This window comes from Dromiciops gliroides, chromosome 4 (assembly GCF_019393635.1).
Source record: "Dromiciops gliroides isolate mDroGli1 chromosome 4, mDroGli1.pri, whole genome shotgun sequence".
Classification (NCBI taxonomy): domain Eukaryota; kingdom Metazoa; phylum Chordata; class Mammalia; order Microbiotheria; family Microbiotheriidae; genus Dromiciops; species Dromiciops gliroides.
In genome coordinates this window covers 143,334,279-143,349,143 of record NC_057864.1, presented here as the reverse complement: position 1 = coordinate 143,349,143, position 14,865 = coordinate 143,334,279, and the positions used below count along the sequence as shown (strand labels likewise).

General features: G+C 40.9%; 1 protein-coding gene across 1 annotated transcript in view; it reads right to left on the bottom strand.

The window, feature by feature from the left end:
- The window catches only part of NID1 (nidogen 1), a 117,454-nt gene extending 107,473 nt beyond the window's left edge, over positions 1 to 9,981 (bottom strand). The window contains exon 1 of the mRNA XM_044003038.1: positions 9,575 to 9,981. Coding sequence (XP_043858973.1) covers positions 9,575 to 9,826 — 252 coding nt within the window. The 5' untranslated portion in view covers positions 9,827 to 9,981. The remainder of the gene's footprint in view (positions 1 to 9,574) is intronic.
- Positions 9,982 to 14,865: the final 4,884 nt, after the last annotated feature.

The window sequence follows — 14,865 nt, the reverse complement described above, 5'->3', positions numbered from 1 at the left end:
GGGTTGGACTTGTGATTTCATTGGTATGAGGAATTCTAAAGAGAGGAAACTCCCACTACCAAGGTGGGCTTGCCCTTTCTTTGCAATTTATAGCCCTAGGGTTTCCTAGTGCCCTAAGAGGTTAACTATTTGCCTAGGTCCACAGTCAATATTTGTCATATGCACCATTTGAATCTGTCTTCCTAGCTTCAAGGCTGACTCTCTATCTACCACATCCCATTGCCACTCAGTGAGATATAATAGTATAAAATTTATCCCTACTTTAGAGATGAGGAAAGAGCCAAAGAGAGACAGTGACTTGATTGGAGTTATACACCTTGTAAGTATCAGGGACTGGCTTCAAATTCAGTTTCCGACCCAAATCAGTGCTCTTTCTACCATACCATTCATCTCAAGAAACATTAACCACCCAGTAAGGTACCACCTCAAGAAGTTGAGTACTAGCTAGTTATGGTCCTAGATTTACTTTGCTGAGTAAATAAGAATGATTTTTAAAAATAATAGTTCCCTGAAAATGGATTCTTCCAACATATGTGAAAATAATTTGTTCTCTTAGTATCTTAAACGGTGCCCTAAAATCTAGCTTACAATATTAATTTATACCACAAAACCAGATTTCCTTAGCAAAATTAAACTTTACCCTGTCTAAGTTATCTATATTAATGAGGTCTTACTAAACATGCATAAACAACCCCAAAATACTTTTAAATAATATTTTCTCTTCACCCTATTCCCATAGGTCAAGAATGCAAAAGCTAAAAAACATAGGTGCCTAATGGCTAACAGCTGGAGCACTTATTTTACACTTGTTTAACCCCAGTCGACCACCTCTAAGAGATCAGACAACATAGGCTAGAATAATTTTTTTTTACTTTTAAAAGGCATTTCCCAGCCCAAGTTTTTTATTTAAATTAAGCATTAAAGAATGTTAAATACAAGCATATGAATTTTTAAAATGAGATTTTGTATTCTTCAGTTTCAAATCAATGTAATGATCAATGAAACAAATCCATTTAGCTTGATGACAAACCCAGAATGGAAACAAAGTTTCAATAACTCAATGGTCCCCAGATTTCCCACTCACCCAGCAAAAAAAGAAAAATAGTAACTGAGATTACCCTGTCTGGATTGAACAACCGCATAGAAAATGCACATGGGTCTTCAGAAATGCAAGTGGTTATAGTGAACAGGCAATGAAACCTGGGAATGTATGGAGTTTCAATAACTTCCCCAGGTGGACACAATTAAAAAGTATCTAAGGAAGGATTTGAATTCAGGTCTTCCTGACTCCAAGTCCAGCTCTCTCTACCCCACCAACCAATTCTTGAACTGCATCTTGAAAAAAGAGAGGCTCTCTAAGAAATGGAAATAAGAGAGGAATAAATTCCAGGATGATCAGTACAAAGGCAATGAGAGGAGGCACTGAATGTTATATGTACAAAACAGAATAATTACTTGTATTTGTAAAGCCTCCCAGGCTTTTCAAAGCACTTTCACACTTATAATCTAAATTTTCTAACAATTAAATCTATCTACCAACACACTTAGAATCATAGATCTAGATGATGGAAAGAAGCCAGCAAGTTGCCTGAGCTCTCCTGCAGTTCCCTAAAAAAGAACATTAATTCAAGCCTCTAAATAGATTCTGAAAATACAGAACCTACAAAAAGACAGAGAGACACAATCCTCCAACTTGAGATAATTTAGAAGACTTCAGGAAAGGTGGGTCACACTTGGGCAAAAGGGGAACACAACGCAGTTCAGCACAGCGCAGCATGGAGGGGGTCTGGGCAAGTCAGCAGGAGGCTCTTGGCCATAGCAGAGCAACTGAGGCCCCTTGATCCTGGTGGTGCAGTGAGCCAGTTGTGAGATCTGCCAGCACCAGCTGAGAGGGCAGGCTACCAGCTGGAGGGCCACCCACAGGACAGGCACGACTGGGCTGGGCAATCCCAGCGCCTGGAGCAAGTGCAAGGAGCAAACCCAGGGCAGTGAGGAATCCACAAGCCACAGAGGCCTTAGAGTAGAAAGCCAGTGACACAGCCCCCATCCCCCAGCACAAGAAGCTTGAAACAGTGACCCTTGTGCCCCAGGAGCAGACCTCAACTTTTAAAAATAAGCCACAATATGAGTAAGAAACAGAAAAGGAGGGGCAGCTAGGTGGCTCAGTGGATAGAACACCCGGCCCTGGAGTCAGAAGGACCTGAGTTCAAATCCAGACCTCGGACACTTAACACTTACTAGCTATGTGACCCTGGGCAAGTCACTTAACTCCAATTGCCTCGCCCAAAAAAAAAAAAAAAAGAAAAGAAAGAAGAAAGAAAGAAAGAAAGAAAGAAAGAAAGAAAGAAAGAAAGAAAGAAAGAAAGAAAGAAAGAAAGAAAGAAAGAAAGAAAGAAAGAAAGAAAGAAAGAAAGAAAGAAAAAAGAAACAGAAAAGAGCTCTTACCATTGAGAACTTCTGTGTCAACAGGGAAGAGCAAAACACAAACTCAGATGAGGACAATACTCTCAAATTGCCTACACATGAAGCCTCAAGAGGGAAGATGAATGGGTCTCAAGACCAAAAAGCCTTCTTGAAAGAGCTCAAAAAGGATTTTAAAAATCAATTGAGCCGCTCTTTACGTGGTAGCAAGGAATTGGAAGTTGAGGGGGTGCCCATCAATTGGGGAATGGCTGGACAAGTTGTGGTATATGAATACAATGGAATACTATTGTGCTGTAAGAAATGATGAGCAGGAAGAGTTCAGAGAAACCTGGAGGGTCTTACGTGAGCTGATGATGAGTGAGATGAGCAGAACCAGAAGAACATTGTACACAGTATCATCAACATTGAGTGTTGACCTACTGTGATGGACTATATTCTTCTCACCAATGCAATGGTACAGAAGAGTTCCAGGGAACTCATGATAGAAGAGGATCTCCAAATCCAAGAAAAAAAAAAGAAAGAAAGAACTGTGGAGTATAGATGCTGATTGAACCATATTATTTCTTTTGTTTTGGGTGCTGTTGGTTTTTTTTTCTTTCTATTTTGAGGTTCTGCATCACTGCTCTGATTCTTTCTCTTGTAACAGGATTAATGCAGAAATAGGATTAATGTTATTATGTGTATATATATATGTGTGTGTGTGTATATATATATATATATATATATATGTATATGTATAGAGATATATAGATATAACCTATATCAGATTACCTGCTGTCTAGGGGAGGGGGGAGGGAGGGGTGGGAGGGAGAAAAATCTGAAATTGTAAAGCATGTATAAACAAAAGTTGAGAACTATCTTTACATGTAATGGAAAAAATAAAATACCTCATACATAAAAAAAAAAATCAATTGAGGGGGCAGCTAGGTGGTGCAGTGGATAGAGCACCGGCCCTGGATTCAGGAAGACCTGACTGTGTGACCCTGGGCAAGTCATTTAACCCCAATTGCCTGACCAAAACCAAACAAAAACCAAACAAAAAAGAAAAGAAAAGGAGGACCTGAGTTCAAATCCAGCCTCAGACACTTGACACTAGCTGTGTGACCCTGGGTAAGTCACTTAACCCCCATTGCCTCACGCAAAAAAAAAAATCAATTGAGAGAGGTAGAAGAAAAATGGGGAGAGAAATGAAAGCAACAGCTTGGAAAAGGAAGCACAAAGATTGACTGAAGAAAGCAATTCCTTAAAAAATTCATTTGGCCAAATGCATATGGTGGTTCTTCAGAAATGCAAGGGGTTATAGTGAACAGGCAATGAAACCTGGGAATGTATGGAGAAGGGGAAAAGCACTGCATTTGGAGTTCAAAGTCCTGGGTTTGAATCTTGGCTCTGACTCAGGCCAATCTTTTTTACTCTAAACTTTTTCATACAATGAGCTAGCTATCTCTCCTACCTTTGTGTCATCTGTAAATGAGAGAGAGAGGGGGGGGGCAGCTAGTGGCATGGTGGGTAGAGTGTACCTGGCTTGAAATCAGAGGCAAGATTTGAACACAGGTCTTTCCTGATTCCAAGCCCAGCATTCTATCTACTGTGCCATATTTGCTCTTAATAATAACTCTGACCAATAATAATGCCTCAGACCTGCATGACCTGGAAGCCATGTACCTTAGTAGATAAAATGCTGGGTCTGGAGTCAGGAAGACTCATCTTTCTGAGTTCAAATCTGACCTCAGATATTAACTGTGTGACCCTAGGCAAGTCACTTAACCTGGTTTCCCTTAGTTTCCTCATCTGCAAAATGATCTAGAGAAAGAAATAGTAAACTATTCTAATATCTTTGCCAAGAAAACCCCAAATGGGATCATGAAGTGTTAGACACAATTGAAAAATTACTAAACAACAACATAGATATATAGGTATATATGCCATATATGCTTTTATCCAAGTCACCAATAAAACTGTTAAACTACACAGGCTCAAGCATGAGGCATTCCACAGGACATCTCCAACCAAGTTGATATTGAACCGTTAATTTCATATGTACTTTTTGAATCCGGCTTTTCAACTAGTTCCAAATTTATCTAAGTATATTATCATCCAGACCCTATTTTTTTCACCAGAGTAGTATATGATACTTTATGAAAATATTGTTGCAATCTAGATAAATTATATTCATAACATTTCCTCATCTGTCAATTTTATAGCCCTGTTAAAAAATAAAAGGAAAGCAGATTAGTCTGGCATGAACTGTCCTGGATAAAGCTATCTTGGCTCTTTGTAATTAACACTTCATTTTCTATATGTTCACTTATCATCTCTTTGATGATTAATCATCCATCCTAGAATTTTCCCAGGAAACAAAATGAAGCTCACTGACCTATTATCACTGGCCATTGATCAAGGTGGCAGATCCCTTATGACATTTTCAGTGACTCAGTGATCTGACTCAGGAATGAGTATCCAGGCGTGACTGCTTTTCCTTAGTACATAGGCTTGTGTCCAAAGAACAGCTGGTCACATCTGCTGATTGAGCACTAGGGAGATTGAACTTAGACCTTCCATTTTCATAGACTGGAATACTGTGAAGACACTAGAACAATATAATGTAGGGGCCTCCTGAATAAGCCTTCAGTGAGAAAGTGCTGAGTGTCAAAATGGCTAATCACTCCAATCTATTTCAGAGGATGATAGATTTAACAATGAAAGAGACTTTAGGAGCCATCTACTTCAACCTCTTCATTTTATAGATAAGTAAATGAGACCCAAAGTCAAATGACTTTCCCAAGGCTACACTGATGCTAAGTAACAAAACCAAGATCCTAAACCATGTCCTCTGACTTCAAATCTAAGTTTTCTACTGGACCATATCTCCTGGCTAATTTATAAGCATCAAATCTCCCTTGCTTTCAATTTTTCACTAACATGTTCTACCTGGCATGTATTAAGTAATTTTATAAATAACAGTAAGTATATGCTTGTTTCAACTCTCATATCTTTTTCTGCAGACCTCACTTCTAGGTCCATATTTCTAACTGCCTACAGGACATCTCCACTTGAATGTCCAATCATGTGTGACCTTAAATTCATCTAAAAAAGAATTCACCTTTCTTCTGAAGCCAGAGCCCCTTTTCAATTACTCCCCTTCTATAGAGGTACCACCATTTATTTTCTCATCTCCCCAAAATGAGACCATCTTTGACTCATTTCCTAAATCTAATTTGTCATTGTGTTGTGTCAGTCTTTCTTTGAAATGTATATAGGGGGCAGCTAAGTGGTGCAGTGGATAGAGCACTGGCCCTGGAGTCAGGAGGACCTGAGTTCAAATCCGGCCTCAGACATTTGACACTTACTAGCTGTGTGACCCTGGGCAAGTCACTTAACCTCAACTGCCTCACACACACACACACACACACACACACACACACACACACACAAGGAAATGTATATAGGATCCACACATTCCTTTCCTTCATTACCACTCCTCTAACCTAGGACCAGATTACTCCAACAACCTGCATCTAGCTTCCCTACCATCTATCTCTTCCTCTTGCAGCCCATCTCAGATACCCCTTACAAACTAACCTTCCACAAACACTGCTTTCATTCTGTCTTTAGGACCTAATATGCTTTCCTTACAACCTATCCCATCAAGTCCAAAGTACCTTGGATCAGGAATCAGATGGTCTAGATTCAAATCCAACTCTGTTATTTATTATATATGTGACTTTGGACAGATTGACTTAGTTTCTTTATCTTTAGGGTGAAGAAGTTCAATTAAATGATCTCTGACATCCCTTAAAGGAACCATCAGTCCTCACTGGCCCCCACAACATGACATACTTATTTCTGCTCCCATGCTTTTGTTATGCTGATGTTCCTGCCTAGAATCTCCTCCCCCTTCCATGATACTTCAAGTCTTGCCTTATTCTCAAGATTTCTCTTATGTCTCTCTTCCTATACGTAGCCTTCCCTAACTACTCCAATTCACCCCAACTCTTTTTATTGTACTTGGGGCCATTATCAATTAGTTGTGTATTAGCGGTGTCTCTTCAACTAAATCGTTAACTTCCTGAGCATTAGCACTTCCTTCCTCTTCTATTTCATCATTTCTTAGATGTGCCTGGGGGCATCTAGGTGATGTAGTGGATAGAGCACTGGCTTTGAAGTTGGGAGGAGCTGTGTTCATATCTCACCTCAGACACTTACTAGATGTGTGACCCTGGGCAAGTCACTTAACCCCAATTGCCTTAAACATCTGGGGCCATCTCCAGTCATATGATGTATATCTTGCCACTGGACTGGCTCTGGATCCAATTCAGTGCAAGTCATGACATCATCCTGATATCATGGTCCTCTTGGAAAATGAAGGACAAATAGCAACAGATATGCCTAGACTACTCCTAGAAGAGATCTAGGCACAGAATAGAGAAGAATAAATGATCAACCTCACCCCTCTTCCCTCTCAGGGTACCAAAAGGCTTTCAGCACTACTTGTAAAATATTTAATTCATGGGGGCAGCTAGGTGGCACAGTGGATAAAGCGCCAGCCTTGGATTCAGGAGAAACTGAGTTCAAATCCAGCCTCAGACACTTAACACTTACTAGCTGTGTTACCCTGGGCAAATCACTTAACCCTCATTGCCCCATCAAAAAAAAGAATAATAATTTAATTCATACGTATACTATATAATATCCAAAAAGGAGTTAAGAATTCACTCACATATATACACACATGCAAAAAAACCCTACCCAGTAATTCAGGCAACTGAATGATAGGAATTTATTTTGGAGACAATCAAATCCCAGAGCTTGTTTCCAAATCTTTAGAATGTCCCCAGATGTTTAGGTTAACACCCCAGGAAAGATGCATCCTGGAGCCACAGAACAAGTCCTGAAATAAGAAGAGGCCTGGGGGGCAGCTAGGTGGCGCAGTGGATAGAGCACCATATGACATATAAAACTTTATATGTCAGCTGGGGGACTGTCTGAACCTCAGCTTTCTCATCTATAAATGAAAGAGTTCATCTGGAATCAGAGGACTGGGCTTTGGTAGCCTTGGGCAAGTCACATAACCTCTCCAGGCTTGAGTTTTGTCATCTATAAAATGAGAGAGTTGGGGGCAGCTCGGTGGCGCAGTGGATAGAGCACCAGCCCTGGATTCAGGAGGACCTGAGTTCAAATCCGGCCTCAGACACTTGACACTTACTAGCTGTGTGACCCTGGGCAAGTCACTTAACCCCAATTGCCTCGCTCAAAAATAAATAAATAAATAAAAATGAGAGAGTTGGATTGTTTGACCTTTAATGACCCTTCCAGATTTAAAACTGTGTGTCTGTGATAGAAGGAAAGAAATAAGTATTTATTAAACACCAGGTATTTTACAAATATTATTATTTTATTTGATCCTCACATTCGAACTTAGGTTTTCCTGATTCCAAACCCACCTCTCTTCGGGCCATGTAGTAACTTCTAAGGTCTTTCTAGCTCTGGTTCCAAGACATTTCATGTGTGGTTTTCGGGGGCAGCTAGGTGGCGCAGTGGATAAAGCACCGGCCCTGGATTCAGGAGGACCTGAGTTCAAATCCAGCCTCAGACACTTGACACTTACTAGCTGTGTGACACTTAACCCCCATAGCCCCTCCAACAAAACAAAACAAACAAACAAAAAAAAACCAAGGATATCATGTGTGGCTTTCAAGCTGTCTCTTGGCAATGATTCACCTCCCTAAGTAGGCTTACTTTAGAGACTAGACAGACATACAATGGACTGAGAGGACCCAGGGAGGGGTTGTCCAATAATGTCCTCATGGAGTCAATTCTTTGTGAGTTTTTGGCTTAAGAATTCTTATGTAAAGGAGACAAGTTCCACGTGGGCGTTGTCAAAGGCAGAGTTCAACAGTCCTCTTACAAAACGCTTCCATTTAACGGGAGGGATACAATGGTTATGTGTGTTTTGTTTTATTTCTCCCACTTCTGGAAGACATGCAATAAATATAAAATCCACAGGAGGGGGGAGAGGAAAGGGATGAGATTGGGTTGGGATCAGTACCACTTCACAGGGGGGGAACTCAAGTTATACATGGAGTTAACTAGAAGCCTAGCCAGATTTTCTATCATCAGACAGGAAGTTCATTAGAACTCTAAAGGTCCCCTGCTGTCACCCTTTTTTTTAGGGCCTACAATGGTGACAATACAATGCAACAGGAAATTAGATCACAAGGGTTCTCTCAGTCCATTATACTCCAGTCTGGGCTCTAAAATAAGCCTACTTAGGGAGGTGAATCATTGCCAAGAGATACCTTGAAAGCCACACACAAAATGCCTCCGAATTAAGTCCTTGGAAGAACATGGAGATTTCTGCAAGTTAATTAGCCAGGGGTAGAGAATCAGTTTTAACCCCTTTGTGTCAGCACTTCTGACCTTCTATGATTTGGGCACCATGTGGCATTTGAGCATGGCCTTGGGTTCTCAGCTCTCGGCCATGGAGGGCTGAAGCCTGATGAAGGTGATTTAATTCTGGCTTGTATAGCGTGCAAGCTCAACAATGAAGGTCCTGGGCTTCCCTTCTCCAAACTAACAGGACAATGGAAAAAGTACAAGCAAACTTCCCAGGCGGTAAGTCCCCCCTACATTAGGCCCTTTCTTTTGGAAGAGATGCAAACTCCGGTGTGGAATTCGAGGATAGCACAAGCTAAGGATGCCAAAGTAAAGAAAAGTGTGGGTCCCCAGGTCCCTTTATTCCCTGGACGGCGGAAACCAGCTGAAAGGCAACTCCCAAAGATACTCTAGGAGAAATGGAGAGGAAGGCAAAGCCGGGGTTGAATGGGAGCGGCGCAACAGGAGGCGGTGGGGGCGCGGAAAACACAAACCCGAAGGGTGTAAACGAGAACCCAGAGCTTCCCCTCACTCTAGGCCCCCAGACTGCCTCAGGAGCACTTTCCCTAGCGCCTGGGTCTACACGTCCCCTACGTCGGGTCTCACCTCTGCTCCAAGCACCCTTTCCCCTGCCCAGAATATCCCCCACCATCCCCCTCTCTCGCTCCCCATCTTCCCTTACACTCCTAATCCAGCACACACACACACACACACACACACACACACACACACACACACACACACACACACACTCATACATGAGGACTGTACTCACATAGACGGAGGAGACGTCGTGTTTGTCATAGAAGTGGATTCGCAGACGGAGCTCCAGGGCTGGGGAGACGGAGTCGTCCCCAGATTCCAACTCCTGGTCCCCATGCTCGGGTCCGAAGGGGAAGAGCTCTTGCCGGCTCAGGCAGCCCCCGGGCACGGCGGGCAGAAGTAGAGCCAAGGGCAGCAGTAGCACAACCCGCGTCCATGCAGTCAACTCCCCCCTCTTCCTCTTAAGATCCCTGGAGGACAACATGTCCCAGTGAAGGTGCCCCCCCAAATCCAAACTTTTCAGAGACCTAGAAGCTGAGCAGGGTCCCCAGCAGCCAAGAGGAAGGGTGACGCCCGCGGCCGGGCTGTAATCAGAAGCCCCTCAACAGCCCCTTACACGCCTCCAGTTTAGAAACTTCCAAACGGGGAAATCGGGGAGGGGAGCCAAATGGGGCATGGAGAGAGGAGGGGAAAGGGATATCTACCCAATCAACCTCAGAGGAGCAGAACCAATAGGAATAAGGAAGGAGGGGTCACTCCTCCGACCCCTTCCCATGTCCAGCAGCTGTTCTGAAGTAAAGAGATTTGGGACCCTTCCTTGTGTGTATTTTCTTTCTTTTTTTTCTCCCCGTATTTTTTCCGGCGTTCTTCAGTGAACTCTATCTTTATTCATCTCAATATTGGGACTTAATAATTTCTGAAGGCAAATGAAGGGTCCCTTAGGGGAGGAAGGGGGTTAATCTCTCGACTTTGTTGAAAGTGATACTTTTTATAAAACCTCACTTTGGCTTGGCTATTGATTATTATTTTTTTTTTAAGTAGAAGAAATCTCTGGTTTGCAAATAGGGTTCCTCTACTAGACTGATGGAGTCCCTTGCCTCAAGAGCTGTAGACTCATACAATTGCTAGTTCAGAGGCGCTATCTCCAGCTACCTGTCAAGAAAGGAACTTGCCTGGACGATGTTCTTTTTATTAACTGAGTATCAGCTGTGTGTAGTTATCATAGAACCTAGAACTGGAAGGAATATTCGAGATTCTCTAGTCTAGCCCCCTCCTTTTCTAGAGGAGACCCCATATTGGTACATGATTTTCCCAGCTTAACAGAGATAGAAAATAGCAGAGGGCCTCAGATCCAAAAATTCATTGTTCTTTACACCACAGCATAGCTGCATCTGTATATTACCGTATGTTGGCACGAATACAAGGACCTATCATGCATGGTCTCTGCCCTCTTCCCTTTTCCTTCTATATTACCTCCCATCTAACTTGGTGACCTCCTCAGCTCCCATGGGATCAATTAATATCTCTATGGAGATGATACCCAGATTTTCATATCCTGCCCTAGTCTCTCTCCCAAACTAGTTGCCCACTTCCGACTGCCTCTTGCACAGCTCAAGCTGAATGTTGCCTAGGTATCTCAAACTTAGCATGTCCAAAATAAAACTCAGTATCTCTCCTTCCCTGCCCAACCCTACCAAATTCTATGCTTCTCTTTTATTGTTGAGAACACAACCATCCTCCCAGTCACCCAGGCTCACAACCTCAGTGCTATCCTCAAGCCCTCATTTTAACCTCACACATCCCAGGTTTGGCCAAATCTTGTCATTTCTATCTTCACAATATTTTTCTGCTCTCATACAAACCTAGTTCATCTTCTCTTGCTTGTAGTACTGCTATATATAGCCTTCTAACTAGTCTCCTTCCCTGCCTCAAGTCTCTCATTATTCTAATCTCTCCTCCACTCAGCTGACAAGGCGATTTTTCTAAAGGATAGGTCTACTTATATCACCCTAGTGCGAAATGAGCTACAGTGGCTCCCTATAAATCCTTTGTTTTGCATTTAAAGCTCTTCATAATCCAGCCCCCCCCCTTTTTTTTAACCTTTCCAGTCTTCTTAAACTATTCCCTTCTACATTCTTTCTAATCTAGATATGCTGGCCTATTTTCAGTTCCATGAAGACAACCTCCCCTCTGTATGAAATAGTCTATCCCCTCATCATTGTCTCTTGGCTTTTTGGATTTCTTCTCTGGCTTTCTTCAAGTGGCAGCTCAAAACCCACCTTCTGTAGGAGGTCTTTCCCAGTTGCCCCTGCTACTGAGGCCTTCCCCTTTCAGATTATCATTCATCTATTCTATATATATCTTGTATGTACCTAGTTGTTTACATGTTGTCTCCCACACTAGAATGAATGCTCTTTGAGATCAAGAACTGGTGTTTTTTGCTTTTTTTTTTTTTTTTGCATCACACACACTTAACAATTCATTGTAACTGCTCAATATGTGGTTGTTGCCTAACTGTCTGCCTTCCAAATTTTAGAATCTATTTGACGAGGGGAAAAAACTAGTAGTCATTTAAATTTTATTCCATTCAACAAGTATTTATTGATTAAGCTAACGGTGTGTGCAAGACACTGTTCTAGATGTTAGGGACATAAAGGTGAAAAATAATAATTCTTGTCCTCAAGAACCTTATAACCCAGTGTATATGTGGAATTGAGGGGAAGAGGTGTCATAGACATACATAACTGTTAATACAAGTTAGAAATTGCTTAAGTGTGAAGGAAAGGGCAAGCAGAATGATCTGAGGACTTCAAGAAAGGAAGAATTTCTGACTAGGGAGAAAAAATCAAGAAAGTCTAATTGGTAACTCAGGTCTTGAGGGAGAGGAAAGACATTAACAATTAGAGGTTGGGAGTAGGGAAGAGTCTGATGGAGGCATGGCTGATGACATGCTAAGAGAAAAAAAGGCAGAAGAAAGGAGGGGAGGGTCAGTAGTCTGTTTAGACTGGAGCGTGGAGGATGTGAAGGAGAAGGGAAGGGAACAAGACTGGAAATTCCATTGGAACCTTGAGTACCTTGTGAATAATTTATATTTTAATTATTAGTCAATGAGAAACTAAGGGAGATTTTTGAGCTAAGAAGTGGCCTAGAAAGATAACTTTGGAGCCATTGAAGAATGAATTGTAAAGAGAAGAGGCTGGAGATAGTAAAATTACCTGATTGCTAATCTGAAAGCCATGTGCTAGATAGGATAGAGAGAGGAGATAGTAGAAGAAAGGAGACCAGTTAAAAGGCTATCACAATAATCATATGAACATGGATTAGGGTGATAGCAGTGCTAATGGAGAGAAAGAAAGGAATAACCCCAAGAAAAATGATGAAGGAAGAACCAACAGAATCTATGATAAATTTAGTGAGAATAAGTAAAAAGATAAATGTAATTCCTCAGATACTGGAAAATTAGATGGTTTGGAAAGATATTTAGTTAGGATGGGAATATGAGGTGGATTTTTAATTGGTAAATTTGAAGAGACAATTGGGAGCTCAAGTGGAATTCTCCAGTAGGCAAATGGAAACTGGGAATTGGACATTGACTTATGCTAAATTCTCCAAGCTGACCTCAAGTCCCAGACAATATTAAAAGGACATTATTCCTTGGACGCTGATTGGACCATACTATTTCTTTTGGTTTTGGTGCTGTTGTTTTTCTTTTTTGAGGTTTTTCCTTTTTGCTCTGATTCTTCTCATTTAACATGACTAATGCAGAAATATGTTTAATGTTATTATATGTGTGTGTGTGTGTGTGTGTGTGTGTGTGTGTGTATCAGATTACCTGCTGTCTGGGGAGGGGGGGAGGGAGGGGAAGGAGGGAGAAAAATTTGAAATCTTATGTAAACAAATGTTGAAAACGAAAATAAATAAATACATTTTTAAAAAAAAGATATTATTCTTAAACCAGCAGCCAGAATGAATGAATGAATGAATGAATGAATACTAAATTTCTTATCTTCTAAATAGAAAATCTTCAGATTCCTCATTTTTTTTTGTCTTGTTTTGTTTTGTTTTTTTTAGTGAGGCAATTGGGGTTAAGTGACTTGCCTAGGGTCACACAGCTAGTAAGTGTTAAGTGTCTGAGGCCGGATTTGAACTCAGGTCCTCCTGACTCCAGGGACAGCACTCCTCCACCTAGCTGCCCCCAAGCATCTTATATTTTAATGGGGAAGACAACACATTAAAGAAATGTTGAAAGGGGGTGGATAGGGAAGAAGGGAATTAATTCACTTGGCATCATGGTAGTGAAGTTCAGAGAATAAAGGATGGCTGGTCTGGGGCCTTCCTCAAAATGGAGGTTCTAGGAAGATTGTACCAGGGGAAGTCTACTCACAACTGGGATGCAAGGATGAAGGGACAAGGCAGATAAACCAAATAAGTAAAGTCTCTATAGGCTAATTCAAACATCATTATGCTGTTAATATCCTTAGATTCACTTTTTGCCTACTAGCACTCCAACATTAAGACAGTCTGTCCTTTCATGTATATACCAATACCACTTTCCCATGTATTCACCTTTTGAGAAGATAATAAGAATGATGGCTTTAACCTAATCTCCCAGAGTTCCACATAGCTCTCTAAAACCATAAATTACAAATGAAATCCCTACTGTACAGATCAGTACCTGCTCCATAAGTTATAGTCATGTAAATGCCTGGATCATACAGAGATTAAACGAATTGTTCATAGTTCACATAGCCTATATCTGTCAGAAATGGGACATAAACCCAAGTCTTTCTGACTCCAAGGACATCAACTTCCCTTTCCTTCCTTACCCTTCCCTTTTTTTCTTGCCAGATTGAGATAAGAAAACAATTTTCAGTTAAAAAGAGTAATTACAAAAAAAGAAGAAGAGTAATTTATTTGTGTCTCTCACAAAATTTATTTGAACTGGTTTGAACTTTTCTTGCTTCTATTTAAAGAGGTAACATTGCTCTTAATCTTCTACCATCTTCCTCACTCAAACTTTGTGAACAAATTTATTTTTAAATAATAAACATTTTCTTTAAAGTTTTGAACTTCAAATTTTATCCCTCCTTCCTTCCCTCCCCTCCCCACTCCTTGAGGTGGTAAGCAATCAGATATGAGTTATACATGTGCAATTATGTAAATCATTACCATATTAGTCATTTTGTATAAGAAAACTTGAACAAAAGGAAAAAAATGAAAGAAAGTAAAAAATAACATGCTTCAGTCTGTGTTCCATCAATATCAGTTCTTTCTTTGGAGGTGGATAGTATGCTTCATCAATAGTCCTTTGGGATTGTCTTGGATCATTGTATTGCTGAGAATAGTTGTCATTTAGAGTTCTTCATCAAACAATATTGCTGTAACTGTGCACAACATTCTCCTGGTTCTGCTCACTTCATTATACATCAGTTCACACAAATCTTTAGAGGCCTTTCCGAAATCATCCTGATTGTCATTTCTTATAGCACAATAATATTCCATCACCATCATATACCACAGCTT